General features: G+C 35.1%; 1 protein-coding gene across 3 annotated transcripts; it reads right to left on the reverse strand.

The window, feature by feature from the left end:
* Positions 1-1,445: 1,445 nt before the first annotated feature.
* On the reverse strand, positions 1,446-20,015 carry MANEA (mannosidase endo-alpha). Of its 3 annotated transcripts, none has more exons than XM_057364114.1 (6): positions 19,991-20,015; positions 18,324-18,487; positions 14,261-14,850; positions 10,738-10,847; positions 8,398-8,474; positions 1,446-7,098 (listed from the first exon to the last, which is right to left on the reverse strand). In XM_057364114.1, the coding sequence occupies exons 3-6, from the start codon at positions 14,808-14,810 to the stop codon at positions 6,462-6,464; spliced, it is 1,374 nt and encodes a 457-aa protein (XP_057220097.1). In that variant the 5' UTR covers positions 14,811-14,850; positions 18,324-18,487; positions 19,991-20,015; the 3' UTR covers positions 1,446-6,461. The 3 variants fall into 3 exon arrangements, with proteins under 3 accessions (XP_057220097.1, XP_057220098.1, XP_057220099.1); XM_057364115.1 differs by lacking the exon at positions 19,991-20,015 and adding an exon at positions 19,559-19,634; XM_057364116.1 differs by lacking the exon at positions 18,324-18,487 and having other exon boundaries at positions 19,991-20,009.

Below are 20,015 nucleotides of genomic sequence, written 5' to 3' on the forward strand. Positions count from 1 at the left end.
CCCCCCAACCCAACAAACCACCTGTCATTGTGTTGATTCCATGGAGAGCTAGGTTTTTTAGAATATCTATTCTAACTAAATAAAAATGTCTTAAATACTTTAAGTAGAGGGGAGATCCAATTTAAAAACAAAACTTGTTTTCTAAAAGTGGTAAATCAGCTCCGAATGCAATAACAGGCATCAACATCATCTAATAAAATATTTATTTTTCTCCAATATGGATTTTAGTCTGCTAGTGTATACTTTTGCTATATTATAATCTATGTTGAAAAGTTTAATCCAATMATTTCTAAAATTCTCTGATTTTGAAAACTTCAGTAGATTTTTACCCACACTTTTAGATAAAAGACCATAGGAAATGAACTTGAATACTCTGATTACTTCTGACTATTCACACTTCTTAACTGCTAGGATCAGGAACTGAGCTACTCTGGATCACKCAATGAACACTGACAAGCACAGATCTGGGTACTGATTAAAACTGCACTAGATTTTTCCTACCCATGCAAGGGCAGTTGCATTTTTCACAAAGAAATGAGGAAAAAATTGTGTGTGCATATRTTTACATACATATATTCTAGGATCAAAATTAATTTTAAAAACTTCCTCAGTTCTGAATGTGCTACACCAGCTTTGAATAGCAGCAATAATAGAATTTACAAAAAGGAGTTCTCATCACTCTCTGTAAGATCACACCCTACAATAACCTGTTACTTCTTTCCTGACTCCACCTTAACAGACTGAAAAACACTGAAACAACTATGATAGCTACAACATATTTTTACTCCTAATCTCTAAATTGAGTCAGCAAATTAATTAAAAAAAAATTTATATATAAAGTAACCTTCTGAATATTCCATTATTTTCACAGTTCACTTATGTTTAAGAATGTAACTAAACTGAAGTTTAAAAATGAAAGCTATAGGAGTTTTTTGTTCTATCACTTTCCTCTATCTACACTGCCCAGCTGAAGTAAACAAACAAAAATGTAGTCTAGTCTTTCTTATTTATCATTCACATAAATAATGTGTAGAAAATACATCTCATTTACTGTACAGAAATTGATCAGATTGGATAAACAAGAAGCAACAAATACTTTTTCATTCTTATCTTATTCTTTTACAGAATTCATATAAAGTGAGATGAAATATCCTGGAAGATATTTTATCTATTAAAATRCATAAGTCACTCTGAAGTCTCCTAGTAAAGTGTCCATTGCAGGTATGTGCATAAGTTCAAATTTCAAATAGACCTTGTGTTGATTACCTTTTGCAATTCCTGAGCCAGGAAATTTTGTGGAAATTTTTACATTGTGGAGCAAAGTAACTACAGGAGAGAGTCACTTACAATGTAATACACCAAAAGAAATATGAAATTATTATAAATTTTAAAATACTTTTGACTCATGTAGAGAAATACACAAAACTATGTGTGCGAACTAGCTTTAATTTTTTTCATACCAGTATAATTAGTTTGCTGGAATAACACAACAGATTTTTCAAACACCAAGGAGATAATTTCACATTGCCATGAAAAATAAAACGACAATGCTTACCTTCCAGACTTTTTATACCTGAACAGCACAACATACTATAATGCAACAAATAATTCATTTGCCCTTTTGTAGTAACCTTTGTAAACCATTCTCCGCCAAGGCTAATTGTTTGTGCGCATATCCCTCCTAAACCTCGGTATATTGCAAACTTCAGTTTTACTTTGTCAACATACATTTRTACCTAGGACTCAAAAGACACTTGCAACACCATGCAGTGAACTCAGTAGCCTAATAGGATGTAATATTAGGCCTAAAAACTTCAGGAGCATTGTCTATTAAAAAAATTGTGATAAGCCTGTTTCTTTAAATATAATTAAATCTTACACACACACAGAAAAACAAAAATTAAATTTCAAAACATCCATTAATAAAAGACCCCAATACCACACACTCCTTTAAAAATGATTTTTGGGCATATATTTATTAAACATGAAAGCAATCATAAGCAAAAAGGTCTTCCATAAATACTATACAGAATTAAAATAATTGCTTACTTAAAAGTTGCATAATCATTTGTAATTTTATTACAATGATATAGTACTTTTAAAATAATGACTTCAGRTATATGCACATATCTAAATAGACACACACATTTTTTGATTTTTATGTAAGCAAMTTCATCTCTGTCACAGCCATGTAGGGTATTAAAAGTTTTTTTTTTTTATTTGTGTTCAATGCATATCAAAGACACACTGTCCATTCACAACAAATTCATCTATACAATATCACATTCACATCAGGCTTTTCTGTGGTGCCAYTAATCTTGAAGATTCTCTTTACTGAATATTCCAACTATGAAATCTTAGAAATACAGCCATTTTAGAAATTTATAGAAYATTTAACATGCTGGTCAAAAGTAAAAGAAAAAAAGAAACAAAGCATTGACACAATCTTAACCAAGTAGAGAGAATGAAGACAAGTACCTGTAGGTCTGGGAGAAAGATTTTCATCTTATATTAAGTGTCAAATAATTTGTTTATAAATGTTATATTTCCTCTTTTTAGGTTCACAAGATTCAGAAAAAAAAAGTGCCCTAAATCACAGTAAGTCTTTATCCATGTACCCAGAGACAGATTTACTGGCAACATAGTGCTGAAAATACTGTGAAATGTTTTCAATTGAATCCGAGAACCATGTGTGAAATATGTTAATTCAAACTAAGCAGAGCATATACCGATCAAGTTTTATAATAAAAATATTTTCASTGAAGAACCTTCTGCTTCAACAACCTCAAGAGACAAATCATTGGCACCTCAAAAGAAATGCACTAGACAAATATGATGAACATCAGCACAGAAACTATATTCACAATTATCTACAGCTTGCCACTAAAATAGCAAAAGCATTAGCATGTGTTTTCCCACAAAATTCAGTACATTATAGATCTGAGAAACATGCACTACTATACAARATTTAATACATATTCTTAGAGTTGACGCACTAAGCTTCAGTTCTGAGAAAGCTCACAGAACTAAAACAATTTAYTTGATCATAACTGACAAAAGCAGAAATGAACCTACAGATTTTCTTTTACAAATATGTTCTCTTTTACCACAAAGACTCTTTACTTGTCTAGAAACCACTGACCCCCTGGGGATGCTCAGTCAGTAGGATGTGATTGATTACTTCAGTTATTTCTGTATTTGCAGAGGCACACCATGGCATGATCTCTTTTAAAAMTTTTCATATAATTCTAAGTGCTATGAAATAACATTTGAGTATTTAATTGAGTATTTAATCAGTGTAAAAATATTTAAAACAATCATTACAATATTTTTTTCAGTTGGCCAATATTTTTTCAGCCATAAGAAGTAGAAGAGGTGTGATACCAAAGTGAAATAGGATCTGGAYATTTCTTAAATCTGTTTCAAATCTCAAAATCATTACACATGCTCTTCCCTGCCTCTTAATTTTGGTTGCACGCTGGAGTCCCYTTTTTTTCCTAATGTAATCTTAAAGCTTGGAGCAACTACCTTCTTAAATACATTCACTTTTCCCCTCCCTTGCCCCAGTAACTGTGCCCTTGTAACAATCTTATTTCTTTGCATTTGTACAAATGCTTTCCCTATTTTTTYAAACTCAAATTTCAAATAACTATCACAACTGCAGCAACAGTCCATAAGTAAAACTCTCCTATMAAGAAGAAGCACACTGATTTGCTTWAAGTACAGAGAAAGTATTGGTCAGGCAGGTGGGATAGTTCTAGTAGCTCTATTTCATCGATCATCAAATTAAATTCTCAACTCTGAAACATCATGTAAGGCTGCATACTAAAACACATCAAGCACATAAAAATACAGYCAGTGTTCAGGGGTGATGAATTTCTAGGCACTTAATTTTCATTCTTTTCTACAGAAATTCTATMAATTCTTCTAAAGATCCCATTAGACATCAGTGTGCCATGGCCACTTCACAGCAAGGACTAAATGATACCTTTACAGCAATTACAAAAGTCTTTCAGATAATGAAGATCCATTACATTGTATATAAATTCTATTTTAAACAAGACACATCACCTCAGTTATACAATACCTTACAACAAATTTCAAATGTTTCTATACACAGCAACAAAGGAGTGACTTTTCACAGTCACAGAGAAAATAAACTAACACTAGGAGAAAGTAAGGGCTCAAAGGTGAGTGCAAAGTTGTCAAGACCAGTAAAGTGCTCAGATACCTACAGTGAGAAAAGACCAGTGGATKACAAAAGTTTAAGCAAAGGGAAAACAAAGAGACTTGTCTTTTCAAAAGGTTTTTTAATAACATATGCAAAACATTCAATTGTTCCCTCACATTTAAAATAAATATATGGACTCYGGGCTTTAAAAGCATAAACATACAACAAATTATAGAAACAATTTATGTATAGCTATTTAAGGGATYTATAGTAAAACAGTAATATCAGAAAATGGAAGTGGTTAACTTGGGAGTGGTTGAAGAGTAACAAGTGCTTCTTAAGTCTCAGACATTATTGACTGGGGTCATACCTATGTCTATGTCAGTTTATCCACCTGAGTATAAGCAAAACAATATAAGCATTAGTAAACACTTCTTTCAGAGGCATTGCATACTTTGCAGTAATTTAGTAGGAAAATGMAAAAAAATACAGAGAAATTAGTAAGAGMCCAGTAAATCTAGAGGCACATGTCAACACACCAGCTTATATATCTCCATCCAATTTCTGTATTCTTTCAAGCAGCTGAGGGCATTACATGATACCTCATTGCTTGAACAGCTGCAGAGAAATGACAAGAGAACTAAACTGTAAGTAAGTAAGAGATATATAAACAAACTTTTTTCATACCAGAAGAACTCTAGAAAACAACAGTGTTAACTGTTTTATATTAATTTGGAATGACAAAGTTTTCTGGAAGAAACATACTGGTTTGGTTTGTTTTAACAGAAATCCTCCCATTCACCTTACCACTTAATGGGGAGATTACAGTGAGGTCTGAGTAAAGAGTGCAATTTTCACGAGTTCTGCTGAAATCAATGGAATTCCAATTGTTACTAGTGGTCACAAGTTTCAGCATATGAACTAAAACACAGGCTCAGCACCTTATATATAGATTAAGAAAATAAACAACTAAGAAAGAATCCACTCTGCTAGGATTAAATACTTGCTGCAAATAAACAAAACACTGCAATTTCTACTATTCCAAAGTTTAGGGCTTTGTTATGAAATTCTATGGAAGTCCCAGAGAAAATATTACTGAGCAGATACATCTGTGTGACTTGAACCTTTCAAACCTCATAAAAAATAGCAGCTAAAAATCMCATTTGACAGGTGAGATTCTTAGGACTGAAAATACTCATTTCCAGYCACACCAATGTCTTATAGCAGCATTGGTAGGGTGCTTATCTGAATAACAGTAAGATTTTAGAATCTACAATTTGGAATCCTGGAACAACKAAATGAAATAGATGAAAAAGAGAAATCTCAGACTTCAAATTATACAAATGGGTAGTTGCTCTCATTGCTACCAAATCAGGTTGCTCCTCAAAAAATGTATTTCCTACAATTATAGTTATTGTAGCTTGAGTAARATACTGGGTTTAGAAACTTTAAACATTTAAAAAAACACACTAGAACTGTGCTGCAGTTAATTAGAAGAAAATAAGTAACAACAGAAGTTGAAATAAATTTTTTGCATCTTTAGGGTTTTTTTCCCCCCCCCTCAAAAAATATTTTCCACTCTAATTCAAACTTTTTTTTTTTTATCATTCCAAGTAACAGAAAAAAAAATTGTTCCTGGTCGATATCCAGTAATCTGTAAGTCTACCCCATGTACCAAACAGAAAAAAAATTAAGTAAACAACAACTCTTTCTGCAGTTCTTCKGAACTTTCTTTCAAATATTTTTTTTTAAACAAAACCCAGTGGTGTTGCATCAGACATACCTCYACAGTGCTTTAACCACAAGCTAATCATATGTCAAGAACTCCATGTGCAAAGCATTAAAAAGCATAAATGTAGATTATTCCACAACTATAGACATGCATCCTGCAAGAAGCTATGAGGATAAAAATGTAGATTACAGCACCAGYTTGATCAAAAACACAACTACAGAAATAAAGGAAATTAGAAACTGTGYCAGTTTTTTTGTTATACTTTGGTCATGTAGAGTTATCCCATGCAGATGTTCTGAAAGCTCAGCATGCGAGTTACCAAGTTAAAAAAATAACTGAAAACCAAACAGATTTCCCTGAATATTTCTGAACCAAAATATCCAGTAAGACAGAATTGCCAATATTCCCATAATCTTTTTAGCTTTTCAAAATTAAATTCAGTAGTAGTGCATATACATTCAAAAGATATAATAAAGACATTTAGTAACAGATTCTTCAGCTCTCAACTTCTTTTTCAATATAGTCAATGCATTAGGAAACAACTGCAGCAGGGACAGCTCACATAAGCCACTGCTCTTGTTCTTTTCTGTACTTCTCAGACCACTTCTGAGTAAGCTCTAGGTAAACATTTGGTTTATGGGGTTTATAATCAAGGTAAACCACCTGTCCGGTCCGTTTAGGGACAGCTTTTTCAATCTGAGTTCCCTCGTGCCATTCATTAAAAGACGTAATGGAAATAATTTCTGGTCGCACCAGAAGGGCTGCGCTGAAGGCAGTCTCATAGTACTTCCCATTGACACGATTCCGGGTGTTGTGGTTATTCCATGGTCGGATGCTGGTGTCAATATAACCTGGCCCCACACTTGGAATAAACATTAAGTTGTTACTATCACAAAAGGCTTTTAAACTTGCCCAGTTATGGTGAGATGAGCCGTAGGAGAAGCCATTGGTGGCAAAGTASGTGTACATTCCATCAAAACCACTTCTGTGAATGTCATGCTTATGTCTTTCTTCTACAAGAAGTGCAATGAATAACGCATCATACGGAGTATTTCGAATACTCTGGGATCCAGAAACAGTTAACAGATTTGCCCATATTTCAGGAATTGTTACGTAAGAGTCATAAACATAAAACAATGGAAGAAGTCTGCCTGTGCTGGTCTTATGCCTGTAAAAGGCTGGATGGCTTCCGTATCTATAAAGCAAACAAGCATCATTAAGACAAAATCTGCCATTTGGAAAATATTGTTGTACAATCTGAGTTGAAGACTTTTCCTAAAAATTAATTTTAAAAGACAGGGCATGGACTTTGGAACACAGCAATTAATATCGCTTTCTTCATAATATAACTTCAGTGTTTGCTGAAGTGTCAAACAATCATTCCTCAAAGAAACTTTAAATTACTACAAATTAGTAACTCTCTTGGGTTTGGCAAGGACAGAGTTAATGTTAGTAGCTGGTACAGTGCTGTGGTTTTTTGATTTAGCATGAGAATAACACTGATAACACACTGATATTTTGGCTGCTGTAAGTAGTGCTTACCCTAAGTTAAGGACTTCTCAGTGTCTCCTGCTCTGCCAGTGAGGAGCTGCACAGAAAGCTGGGAGGGAGYAAGGCCAGGACAGCTGAGCTGAACTGGCTAGAGATATTCCACACTTCAGGATGTCATGCCCATGTATAAAGGAGGCGGAGCTACCTCGAAGGGGACTGAACATTGCTCAAGGCTGGGCTGTGTACTTCTCTGTAAGTGGTGAGCAATTTGTCTTGGATTCCTCTACCCTCWCTCCTTCTCCTTTCCATTAACATTCTTACTAATACTATTGGCACAATTATTATAACAGTATGTTGTTTCAATTATTRAACTGTTSTTATCTCAACCCACAAAGTCCATCTTTTCTTTCTGATTCAATCTCACCCAGCCCCCTGGTGCTGGGGGATGAGAGATGAGGTAAGCAGCAGCTGCTGGTACCGAGTYGATGGCTGGGGTTAAACTGTGAAAATAACTTAGTGTCAAACTGTGCTACAGTTATTAGTTTCCTCTGAAGGGCAATTCTCTAATTCAGAATGAAACAAGACAGTCTAAGGAGMACTGCAAAACAACTAGTAGGGGTACAGAATTTGTCAAGATAAATTAAAATCATTAGAGGTCAACACAAAGTTCAATCCGCTACTTTGTCACTATCAAAATGTATATTTMATTTAATTTATATATCATGTAGATAACCTGCTTTAATATAAAGTATAACTTGGGATATTAATGAATGCTGAAAGCAATTTACATTGGAGAATCCATGTAAAATTCACACTTCGCTATTTAAAAAACAGACTAGTTTTGCACTCTGAAATATGAAAGAAGTTCCTTTCAGTTCTCTTCAGTCTCAGGAGACATTCTTATATGTTCTTACAAAATTTAGATCATACACAGAAATTCCCTAAACCAGAACCCCATAAGATAATAAGATACCCCAAARGAAACCATTCTGAAAGAACTCACTTGTCAATGATGTACTTGACATTGTGGTACATGCTGCGATCATCCCTGTCTTTGTAAGGTTCAATATGAAAAGTGACCTGAAAGATGAAAATGTAAGAGCAACACAAATKTAAAACACTATTGAATACATGGGCACTGTGTATTGTATGAAGCAAATACCACTCACAAAAARTACAGTTCTTTATAGACCAAACATTTTATCTATACTCTATCTATATTGAGAATAATCCAACCCTAATACAACTGCTGCACTACCGAGATTAGAAGCTTCAGATCTTGGGAAGTTTGGTTTTTGACATTAAAACAGAACAAAGCTTTTGTTTTCCCTAGGCTACAGCAAGTGGTAATCATGCTTCAGAAAACTCAGAAATCTACAAAAACTAAAACTTAAAATATTATCTATTTTAATGTCAAAGAACTGGCAAACTAATGAAACATTTTAATATTTAATTTCTAACCAACGTATTAAATCTGCTAAAGATAATGCTCGAAGGATAGTTTTCAGAGTTACAATAGATTTCAAGATATGGGATATGAAAACTTTAATTTAAAATTTTATAGATTTATCAACAGAAATAAGCTCTTGGAAATAAACCTAATATAATGTACTGCTACTGCTCTTAATGTCAAGCTTGGAGCTTATGGAATTGATTAATCAATATGCGTGAATTCCAATGTAAAAATGAATTTATTTTCAAATATACAATCATGGAAGAGTACATTACATTAATCAAAGCAACAAGCTTYTCAGAAGCAATTTTAGAGCCCAATGCATTTAATAAAGTCTTTGATGACTCTACAATAGTAGAAAATTKCCATTGCAGAGCCAATCTATTAAGCAGAAACTATAGAAAAATAGTGTTAGACTAAATCACTAAGACTGACAGYAGAGGTTGAAGAGCACTATAATTTCGTATTTCATTTCCAAATATCAAAACCAGGCAAATCAAAAGGGCATCTCTTCTCCCAGACTTCTATTTAGCAGACATAATAGAAATGTATTTTGTACATTGGCTTTGGTCTACCCAGATTCCTAATGCTTACTGTAATAACTTACTAGTGCAAGAATGCTCAAAAACATTACAGTGAAGATAGCATTTCCTGCAATATATATACAGAATATCTGCATTCCAGTAATTCTTCCAAGTGGTAATAGCAGCTTCGTCCATATTCCAATCATTACCATACTATTACAATCTATTTTATTTTCCRGGGTAGCTTATTTAATTTCTCAACTCCTTTGAGAGTTGAATGTTAGCAAGTGATTTTAGGTGAGAGCAAACTCCATTGTATTATCTGAAAATTCTGGGCAAGGATAATCCTTTTTTCTGTCTGTTTAATAATTTATTATTAGACAGTGAAACCTATGTCATATAATGCAAACCACTCAGTATTTTTAACAGTTTCAAAAACTACATCTGTATCCCATTTARCCATCCTATTTTCCTCCTGCTTGCTAAGGAATCTAGTTACCCCAAATGACAGGGAACTTCTCTGAGAATCTGCAACTTGCATGACCAACTAAAACCCMAGCAGATGAACAGGCTGTGTTTTCAGTACACAGTACAGACAGCCCACTCCAGAGATGAAACATAAGCAGCTACTCGAAAACTCAAATTACTTGGAAAGATTGAAATAAAATGCTCCTTTTCATTATAACAAAAATACAAATTTTATCCTAAAAAGAAACAAAACCAAACCACAATTTAAGATCTAGTAATCAATTCATGCAATCTTTAACTGACTTGATATGTCACCGATTTTAAGAAGTCAATAACTTAGCCTTTCTATCCTGTCATGCCCTGGAATAACCCTAAAGTCTGAGCAGCATGTCTCTGACCTTACAATCTAAGGCAAGTGTTCCTGGCACCTTCTGGAATAAAGACATTTATTCAAACTAGATATTCTAAATCTCTATTACCCATTGATAATTGCTCCTGACCTCTATGATCARGTGCTAGCAAGTTATGAAATAATGYAAAAKGAAGATARTCTTTTTTCTTTCTCAAAGGTCCTTAGTTTATAGCTCATTCATATTTCACACTATTTTGGAATATATAATACCTCCTTCAACTCTCAAGACTCACTGGAAAACAAAAAAAATGTCTTATTTTAAAAACTGTTTCCCGAAATTAGAGAATAAAAATCAACAACACTATGCTTTAGATTCTCCAAGCTAAAGCAGATTACAATATTTATTCTRTTTATAAGGGAGCATTACTCAGGTCCTACCAAAGTTCTGTGCAATTCAAAAGCTTCCATGTCCAAAAAGARGTGCAGCACAATAGCAAGATTTACTTTCCTAATTGGTCCAATYTTATGCATCTAGAAATACTTTACCTTTAGATTATATTTGTGTGCATAGTCCAGAACAACTGGCACCAAGTCATCAGTCGGTTCTCCATTTTCATCAGCCATACCTGGTGGGTACCATGAAAGCACTATTACACCTGAAAATAYAAAACTTGAGTTTTAAATCATGTTATTTAAAATACTGCATGTATACTGTAACATTGTCATGAATTACAATTAATGATGTGAAATCTACATAATGTAAGTCGGAATCTYAAACTACTTTTTAATTAGTTACAAAATGTCAGTATTCTCAGAGTAAATTTAACTCCTCTCTTTGTTTATGGGACTACAAAACAAATTGGCTAGATCATTTATCAAGGGAACAAATCTGTGCTCAGTGTCTGAAGCCTATCACTTAAAGCTGCTCCCTCTGACATTTCAGCACAGATTGTACAAGTGGAAAAGAGTACTCCCCATTAAGGCATTACAGCCACAATACAGCCAGAGAATATCAAGATACACAGGTTATAGAACACTCAAGAGATGAGGGCTATGCATATGGTGAAGGAGATTCTTATCTTCTGGAAGTTTATTCTCCACATTTCTTCATTGTACCTCTGGCTTTATCACAAAACAACCATTTAATACTAGAAGRAGTGACTGTAATCCCACAACCTTCTTTCTTGCTGGTACTGTTACTATGGTGTAAGTCACCCTTCCACGCGTATTAAATTAGTTTTCAAATTTATTATCTTCCAAAATGCTTGAATAACTCTCAATAATTTAAGGATGCTACTAGTCCTGTGGGAAAAAAAGACAACAAATACCATGTCTTCATATTGTAAATTTTTCTGATGGTCTSCAAAAAGGCAAAAGAACACACATCTCTTCAGAAAGGCCAAAYCCTTTCCTTCTAAAATAAAATGTTGCCAGATAAACAAATTAGATTTAAATGTGAAGCTGGGAACAGTATCAAAAAGAAGCTAAATCCAAAAGAAACACATGAAATACTGATGTAGAAATACATAAAACACCGATGTAGAAATATTTTCCTAACAATGCTATTTAAAACATATGAAAGAATACGTCAATGTGGTAGTCAACTAGAGTAAGTCAACTAGGTAGTGATTTAAGTACATAAATAAGGCCACCAAGAAAGGGAAGTATATATTCTAAATTCCATCTACTTTACTAACRTTATAACATTTCTGACTAACAATTTCCAACAAACAATTCCACAATTAGAAAAAAAGAAACCATGAATTACCCTAACATAATCACCTTCTAATATCCAAACCACAAATTTGAGCTCACTACACACAGAAGGGAGTTCAAGTACCCTTAGGCACATTCTCTCCCCATTTTATCAAAAAGGAGATCACAAATAACATATTACCACAAGAGACAGTCTGCTCAAGGGAAGAAAAATGCAGTATTTTACTGCATTTTATCAGATTATCTTTTATTTCACACAAAAGAARTGGACTAAATGCAAATGATTAGGTTACAAAGGACAAGCAGGACAGCAGCAACAAATCTGAGTATCTTGAATACATCTGCTAAGACCCTCTTTTATATKTTTAGGAAATATATAAAAGTTCAGGAGAGAGAATTGTTGAACAAGGACCTAAATTCACATTTGCAYTGGTCTTTTATTGAAAAAGACTACTTAATGTTTTCTTTCCTGCGGTTAAAAAATAAAGTTATGCACCACTTCTAGAGTCTAAAACAAAAGGATGGACTTGATGCTAAAAACAGTGTCATAAATGTTTAAAACCGAAACAGTTAATGGAGGGAGACAAAAGTGGACTACCACAACAACAGGCTGGTGTAAAAAAAAATAATATCCGCAAGCAATCTCAAGAATAAAATCTACTGTATTAATCTGTAGAATAACAGGAAATTAATACATTAGAAGTGTTAAATATAAGATTAGAAGGAAGCACTGCAYGAGACTCCTGTTGCTCCACTCTCTTATATGTCTTCGCTCATTAGACAATACTGGCTGAAAGAACCAYGTACATTTTTTCTTTTTTTCGTAACATCCTTGATAAAGCCTCAAAAATCGCTAGAAAAAATTAGTTGACAGAATGTAAAATGCAATCATGCATGAGACTATTTCTCTAAAAGAGAAAAAGAAATGGTAAATAGCCAGGCTCACAGTACACAAAATATGAACAAAGTATAATTTTTTAAAAAAATGTATGTGAAGTAATGACTTGAGGGGAAAAAAGTTGATGATTTATGTTGGTCAAATCCAGATGGAAGAAAACAAATCCAATTGTACTTATATCCATAAATCAGAATAACAGCAGGAAAAAAAGTGACTCTTTATAAATATCAGTAATGTTACAGACTGTCACAGGAAGCCTGAACTACTCATTCACACAGCTGAGTTTCACATGAATAACTAACTCAAGGTACTAAAACAACTGATTATGCAAAGCATTTTTCCTAGGAATTGGCACCTTTTCCACCAGCAGTTCAGCTTTCTTAGACATGTGTCTTAAGAGGATGACAAACATCGTAGATTCTTTTAAAGGTATAAGTGCTCCCCTTGCCTTCATCACACTAGCATGCGTTATTTTGCTTAGGTAAGACTAGAACAATGTTTACTGGCAATCTCTAATTGAGATTTTTCTGCAATCTTACTCCTCTTGATGGGGTTGTATTACTGAAGAGGATGAGAAATTTTCTATGTTTGTATTAAGCCTAGTACAAATTAAAGGTCAGGTTAAAACCCACAAGGTAACAGCAACCAAGAAGTAAACACTACCTAAGTAAATACCACTAATCAAAATGTAACAATTAAATTAAACTTCAATGATTAGGTGAATGAAAGAGATTCAATACAAGGTGATTAGCAGTGTCAATAAWGCTATGTGCTCTGATCATGTTGCTCCAACTCCATTTACAGAAGCTTTTCAGAATTTAATATTAGCCTGTATGACTGCTTATTTTAAAGAAGATTAATGTAAAAAGGACGATGCACCAAAGCCCAACAATAAAGAACGATACCAAATAATACTGAATATTCCTAGGTATATGATTCATCTTATTCAGAAAAAAGGAACATCAACTTGTTTTGAAAGAAGACACTTTCTGAAAATACCAAATTAATATGTAATTGTTACTGCACATGGAGCATTCAGAGAAAAAAAAAACACTAATATTTGAAAGGACTGCTGAACCATSTTAGCACGGTTTACTGAAACCTGTKCTTTAAACCAAAGTATTCATCTACMAAAMTAAAATAYATAGACAGTATATTCTAGTAAAGGTGTCTGTATTTTTCATGTTATCAGTGTTTAGCAGTAAGTCATGAAAAACATGTACCTACAGGATTATAAACACTGCTCTTTTGTTTCTGTGCAGTTACACTCATCAGACACAGCTTCGAAGATGTAGGTTTCAGTTGGGGGCTAAAACTCAAGAGATATTGAAACATTTACTAGTTACAAACATTTCCTGAATTACATAGAAAAATAAAAGAATAGCTCAGTTGTGCTCATTCACATATGTACAGCTGGATAAATGAACAACATGTTGAAACGTTAACATTCATTACCAGTTGAAGCTGAACGCATTTGTTTCATGTGGGCTTCTATSACAGCAGGGTCTTTGGAACTGTAAGATCCAAGTTCTGGATAAAAGTTGGCCCCAATGTCCTCAGGAGGGTTATGCCTTCCCTTTGGATAATTGTTTGCAATTTTGGGATCCCAATGTGGCAACAACGGATGATTCCAGTGAATGTATTTACCATCAAACTGTGGATTCCCATACCAAGTATAGTAGAATATGTGAAAGTTGTAATTAGGAGAAGACAGCTCTTCTTCCAGCTTTTTTAATGGAGACATAGATGCTTTCATAGTATTGACAGTAATACTATGCAAATTACTGACACGTGTTACAGTATCTCCTTGAGCCCTATTTAGGGAATTCTGTTTACTGTCTAACAGCACTGTCCGTTGTTGCAGCTCCGGCAACAAACCAAGTCCAAATGGATCCCCGAAGCCAGCTCTGTCAGGTCTCAGAGTCTTCAAAGCCATCATTATGGAGCAAATAAACAAAATAAAAAGCAACAAAATGATGCATGTTCTTCTGCGAAATCTTGCCATGATGTCATAGTTCAGAATCTCAACAGGATTTTGGCTGCAACTGATCAAAAGACAAATATTTTCAAGTCAGATTTCTTATTACCTGATCCAACAATATAAAATGCTTCATAAAGTCTCTATATAATAGAAATAACACAGAGACAAATGTGATGTGCACACTGATTGCATAACTAACAGACCTTTTGGGGGGTTGGGGTACATAAACAGAGCAACATTTATTTTTTGAGCATATGTCAGATTCTGAGGTTCTACCCTCAAGAACTCAAATATTTTATAAAGCATATTATTTTGTAACTTCATTGTTATCCTAACCGCATATAAATCCCAKGAAATGGAAATTCTAGTTACATTATTTCAGAACTATCATGTTTGGTAAACACTGTTCTGGTAGAAATAATTAAAAAAGGAGAAGGAAAAAACAGAAGCCATGAAAGGAGAATAACATAATAGAACAAAAGACAAAATGGGGTCTGACTGAACTACAGCTTAYGTTCAGAATGCAGGTTTCATTTACTTACCGATTTACTGGCTTGAGACCAATCACTTTGTGTGGTTAACCAATATATTAACAAAATACTCTGGCAAATTAAATTCGAAACCATAATGCTTTGCAACTTTATGGATCTAAAATTCTAACTTTTTTCTGAATCATGCAAACAAAAAAGAGCACAGCATTAAGGATGTACCTCAAGCAGAAAGCCTGCAAGTTAGCTGCTGGCAGCCACTTAATACAATGTCACAGCTGCCTGACACTTAATATAGTGTTCCACTGCTAAATTCAAAACAAGACCAATGGTACACAGCAAGATTTGTGCCTTGAAAGTAAGGGGAAGAAAATCTGTATAATGGAAGAAATTGCTTTATTTATAACTTTAATTCCTGTTCAACATTATCACAAGAGAAACAGAGAAAAGGATTAACAAAATTTAGGTTACCACAGAATTATGTGGAACAAGATTATGCAGAAAACTGACAACACTAAACTGATTCATGAGCCATTAGACATAGCATAGCTGTGATCTGTATTTCCGTCACTGACCTCCAAATTTTAGAATCTTATTTTACTGAGATATACACATATAAATTTAAGATACTTATAAATTATTTCACCCTAGTTTCCTACCAATGTTATAGTGCATTAACATAGAGCTCAGTTGTCACAACATGCTGTTTGCTACTGCTATGATAATTTTAGAGTAGGAATTTTAGAATATGCTTTTTAACAATACAGCCTGAATTGGACTGGCAGTATTACAATGCCATGAAGGGAACTTCTGCATCCATTTCCAATATTAATCCATTCATCCTACTGTCTATTCCTACTTCTTCTGAGATTCATTTGGTTTTCACAGTAAGGTCACTCATTTACTTTAAGAGCAAAACTCTGTTAACATTTCAAAAAATAAACAATATGAACATCCCAATGCACTTTYAACTTATTAGAGAGCAGACTCAGCTGATTGAGTATCACAGCACTAAAGTCAACAAAGAACAGATGGAGGAAGGCAAGACTATGGAAATGAGGTTGTTCATTTTGCCCAACTGGATTGTGAAACCATACGTTTGGCTACTGTCAGGGAAAATGACTTTACAGCTTAGATACTCAGAGGATTTCACATTGCTTTATGCCAAATTACAGTGTTCTTTTTGTATGGCTAACAATACAGCCCATGATCTGGGAATTCTGTCAGAGATTACCTGCAGTACAGAACATCTTACTTTAGTAAGAAAATAACTCTAAATACACTCAAACCACTCCTGCTATTTTTCATTATCTTTTCAGTCTTCTTTTTAGTATATTATGCTATCCCTACCTGGTAATTAAGCTCAATTTTCAGATTAGGCAAACTGAAGTTTTCTGAAGAATTTCTTTTTAAGGAAACAATGCTATTTATCTGGCTAACGTATTCATGTATTCTATTTAATTTAACCTAGATGCCACCGATCTTCATTAAACAATACACAAGACTGCAAAGATAAACTATTCCAGAAACTATTATTTTATCTCTTCTGTGAAAAAGAATCATGACTCCAATGTCTAAAATTAAAATGTTCATAAGGTCATTCATTTGGGTTTTCCTATTCCATATCGAAGAAACTTCCTTTTTATTTTTGGTTGACATATCTGCCACTSAATTCCTCCTGTCTGGATCAAGATTTCACTATCATTAAGTGATTTGTCTGAAGTGTCAAGAATTGATCTTGGTGCTTCATGTTATTATTTCAACCAGTATTTTTTCTGTGAAATATTCACCATTGAAGTATACTAAAAATGAGTAGCATAATTACTAGCATTCGACTAGCACTGAGACAGACCCTGCTCTACCATGGCATGTTAKGAACTTCTACTGTGTTTATACAGAGGCTCAGCATCAAAGTGTAAAATTTCTAGAAGGAATAAGTGATATCTGTGGCAAAGGCTTCTGCTTTGGTGAGACATCACTCTCAATGATGATAACATTATTCAGACCTGGCACAGACACCTATACTGTAAAAGCTGCATTGAAGAGCTACAGGTTGGCGGTGCTTCACGTGTCATTTAATCTTGTTCAGATCTACTTTTCAGAGACGGTGACAGACAAATTACCCTCATCAATGCAAGTGCCACAGCAGAACGGCAATGTTGGGGAAACAGACTGAGCAAACATGYCCCATGAAACAGCTGCCTGAAGTTATGTCTGTCCTTGGAAGTGGAGAAACCTTATGAATACATTTCTGATTCAACAGTCATTAGACAAAGCATAGCTGTGATTTTGCATTTGTCACGGATATTAAAATTTTAGAGTCTGACTGCAATTTCCTGAGGTACACATMACTCCTATAGACTTAGGAAGTATCTTGCCTTGGACTTTTGGGTGCACTYGGATCTAAGAGCAATTGACTTTCTCAGTAGGAAAAAGTCACCTGARTAACTTCAGCTTTATGCAGGTTATGATCTTGCATGCAGTTACTCTGACTCAGAAGCTTGTGGATTCTATCTCCATGTTTGCTGACACATATAGGTCTACCAGCCAAAAATGAAAGCAATTGGGGCTCTTTCTCTTGACTACTCAATAAATTTAAAAAGAAGAAAAAAAAAACCACCTGTAAAAGGTCAGAAGAATGAGTTTGTTTAGATATCTATTGGTTTSTCCCTTAATGAATACAGATGTTAGTTTCCTTCATTACATGAGAAAAATATGAAACTTTACCATGAAAGGGTAGAGTCTATATTTCTTTAATATCCAGTTCCCTTCTCAAAAAKAAGTGACAAAATTATTTTACTTTTYAGTTTGTAAGCTACTATATAGAACTAAAAGCACAAAATCCACATTAGTTTATCCCACTATTATCATCTCTGTTTAAAATTAATTTGGGGTTTTTTTTGTACTAAATTGAATTAAATTCATCACAGTAGGCAAAATCTCCAGCTGTTCTTAGAACAACTCCTCCGTGAAGAAAAGGGTCTGTGAAAAAAGCKGAAGTATTTTCTTAACTGTTCTCCAAACTCACTCGAATGTCTCAAGCTCTTACCTGAGAGTGATTTTTTTCTCCCTCACTACTGCTTTTTATACCCTTAAGTTATTGTGCAGGGAAGCTTTCTGTTTGTCCTTTCAAATATACGATGAAAAAGGCATACAGATGTACAGATGATGAGCTTTTCTTTCCCTGACATGTTTCCACAAATAAGGATGTTTCTGTAGTCAGAGAAGAAAAAACAATTAAAAAAAATAGTTGAAAGGGGCAGTGGTGGTTAATTACTCTAGATAAGTTTGGTCAGATAACTCAAGTTTCAATGCCCTGCCCATGGGTATCTTTTTTTCAGTTTTACCAAATCCAAAAGGGAAATACGCAATGCCAAGAAAGTCGGTTCAGATAAAACTTCAGGTAAAGTAGGTTTATCTAATTTAGTGAGAATCAGCAAATACTGTAATTTATTTGCTCTGATGTTCYTTACCCGTAACAAATGGAAATGCATCGGAGAATCTGATTTTATTGATCAAGGGTAACGTCATTCAGAAGTCACTGAGGCTGGTAGCTCATGGATGGGATCAAAGCTTCTCAGCTAAGTTACCTGAGCTTAGCTTCYACTAAGTTTTCACAGCTCAAACTGAAAACTCTGAACTGTCGGATCAGCTCCAAACCAAGGTGAAGCTCCTAGGCCTCAAAGCCCTGAGTCTGGAGCTAAAGTACAGATGTACACCTAGAAATATTAACTTGGCTCCCAAGTGATTGACAGGTGAGGTTTTGTAAACTGAAGGATGATAACAGTATTTAAACTACCACATTTACATAGCGCATCCTGATCTGGGAATCACAAATAACAAGCAACAGAGGCTGACCAKATGTGTGAGAACCTCGTGTTTCTAGTATTAGGAAAAAACAGGACATTTCTCAAAAACTGCCTGTATATGAAGAATCTTTTCCTAAAACCTTTCTTTAAAATACCTTGAAAATCATTAAAGATAGAAGAAGACATTAGATATGGCAYGCAGACACTTCATAGCTATGCTTACATGCTAAAAAGGTATCTTTTTAAACATTCTAATAATAGATTTCTTTCTTGGTCTACCCAATTTAGAAAGAGGTATTTGAAATGGGACAACCAGCAAACAGAAAACATGACTTAGAAAAGACAGGAGAAATAACAAAATGCAACCCTTCTGTATTCTTTGCTGTGTATGTGATGAGAGCCTCCAGCAGTACACTATATTTGGCCTTCAACATGCCAGCCTTCTCCTGCGTGGAAAGGACYTGGCAACACACACCTAACTTGAGATGCTGCAGGCCATTGAAGGCAGGCGACCTTCATCCCGCATCCTCACCGGAGCTCCCCGGGGCACCTCACAGCGCGGATCGCTGCAGAGCCATGCTCTTTGGCAGGAGCTTTTGAAAGCAAGGGAGGGCAGCGGACCCAGCTCGCTGCGCTGCTCCCATCCCCTGAGAGAGCCACCACGCTCCGAGCGTTCACGCTTGTGTGTCACTGTGCGGAATCAAGCGACAGCCCCCGCCACAACAGGAGCATCAGCCGCGGGCAGGATGGAGGAGGAACGGTACCGCCCGGGGGCCGCCGCGGCCCCTCCGACAGCGGTGCAGGCGGGGGCGAGCGCCGTGCCCTCCCCTCCTGGCCTGTCCCAGCCCGAGGAGCCCTTCCCCAGTGCCCGGGCCGGATCGGGCTCGGCGCCGCCGCCATTACTCACCCGCGGGAGGCAGGGCCGCAGCCGG

The sequence above is a fragment of the Malurus melanocephalus genome, unplaced genomic scaffold, assembly GCF_030028575.1.
Source record: "Malurus melanocephalus ecotype Western Australia unplaced genomic scaffold, MMel_1.1 scaffold_35, whole genome shotgun sequence".
NCBI classification, from domain to species: domain Eukaryota; kingdom Metazoa; phylum Chordata; class Aves; order Passeriformes; family Maluridae; genus Malurus; species Malurus melanocephalus.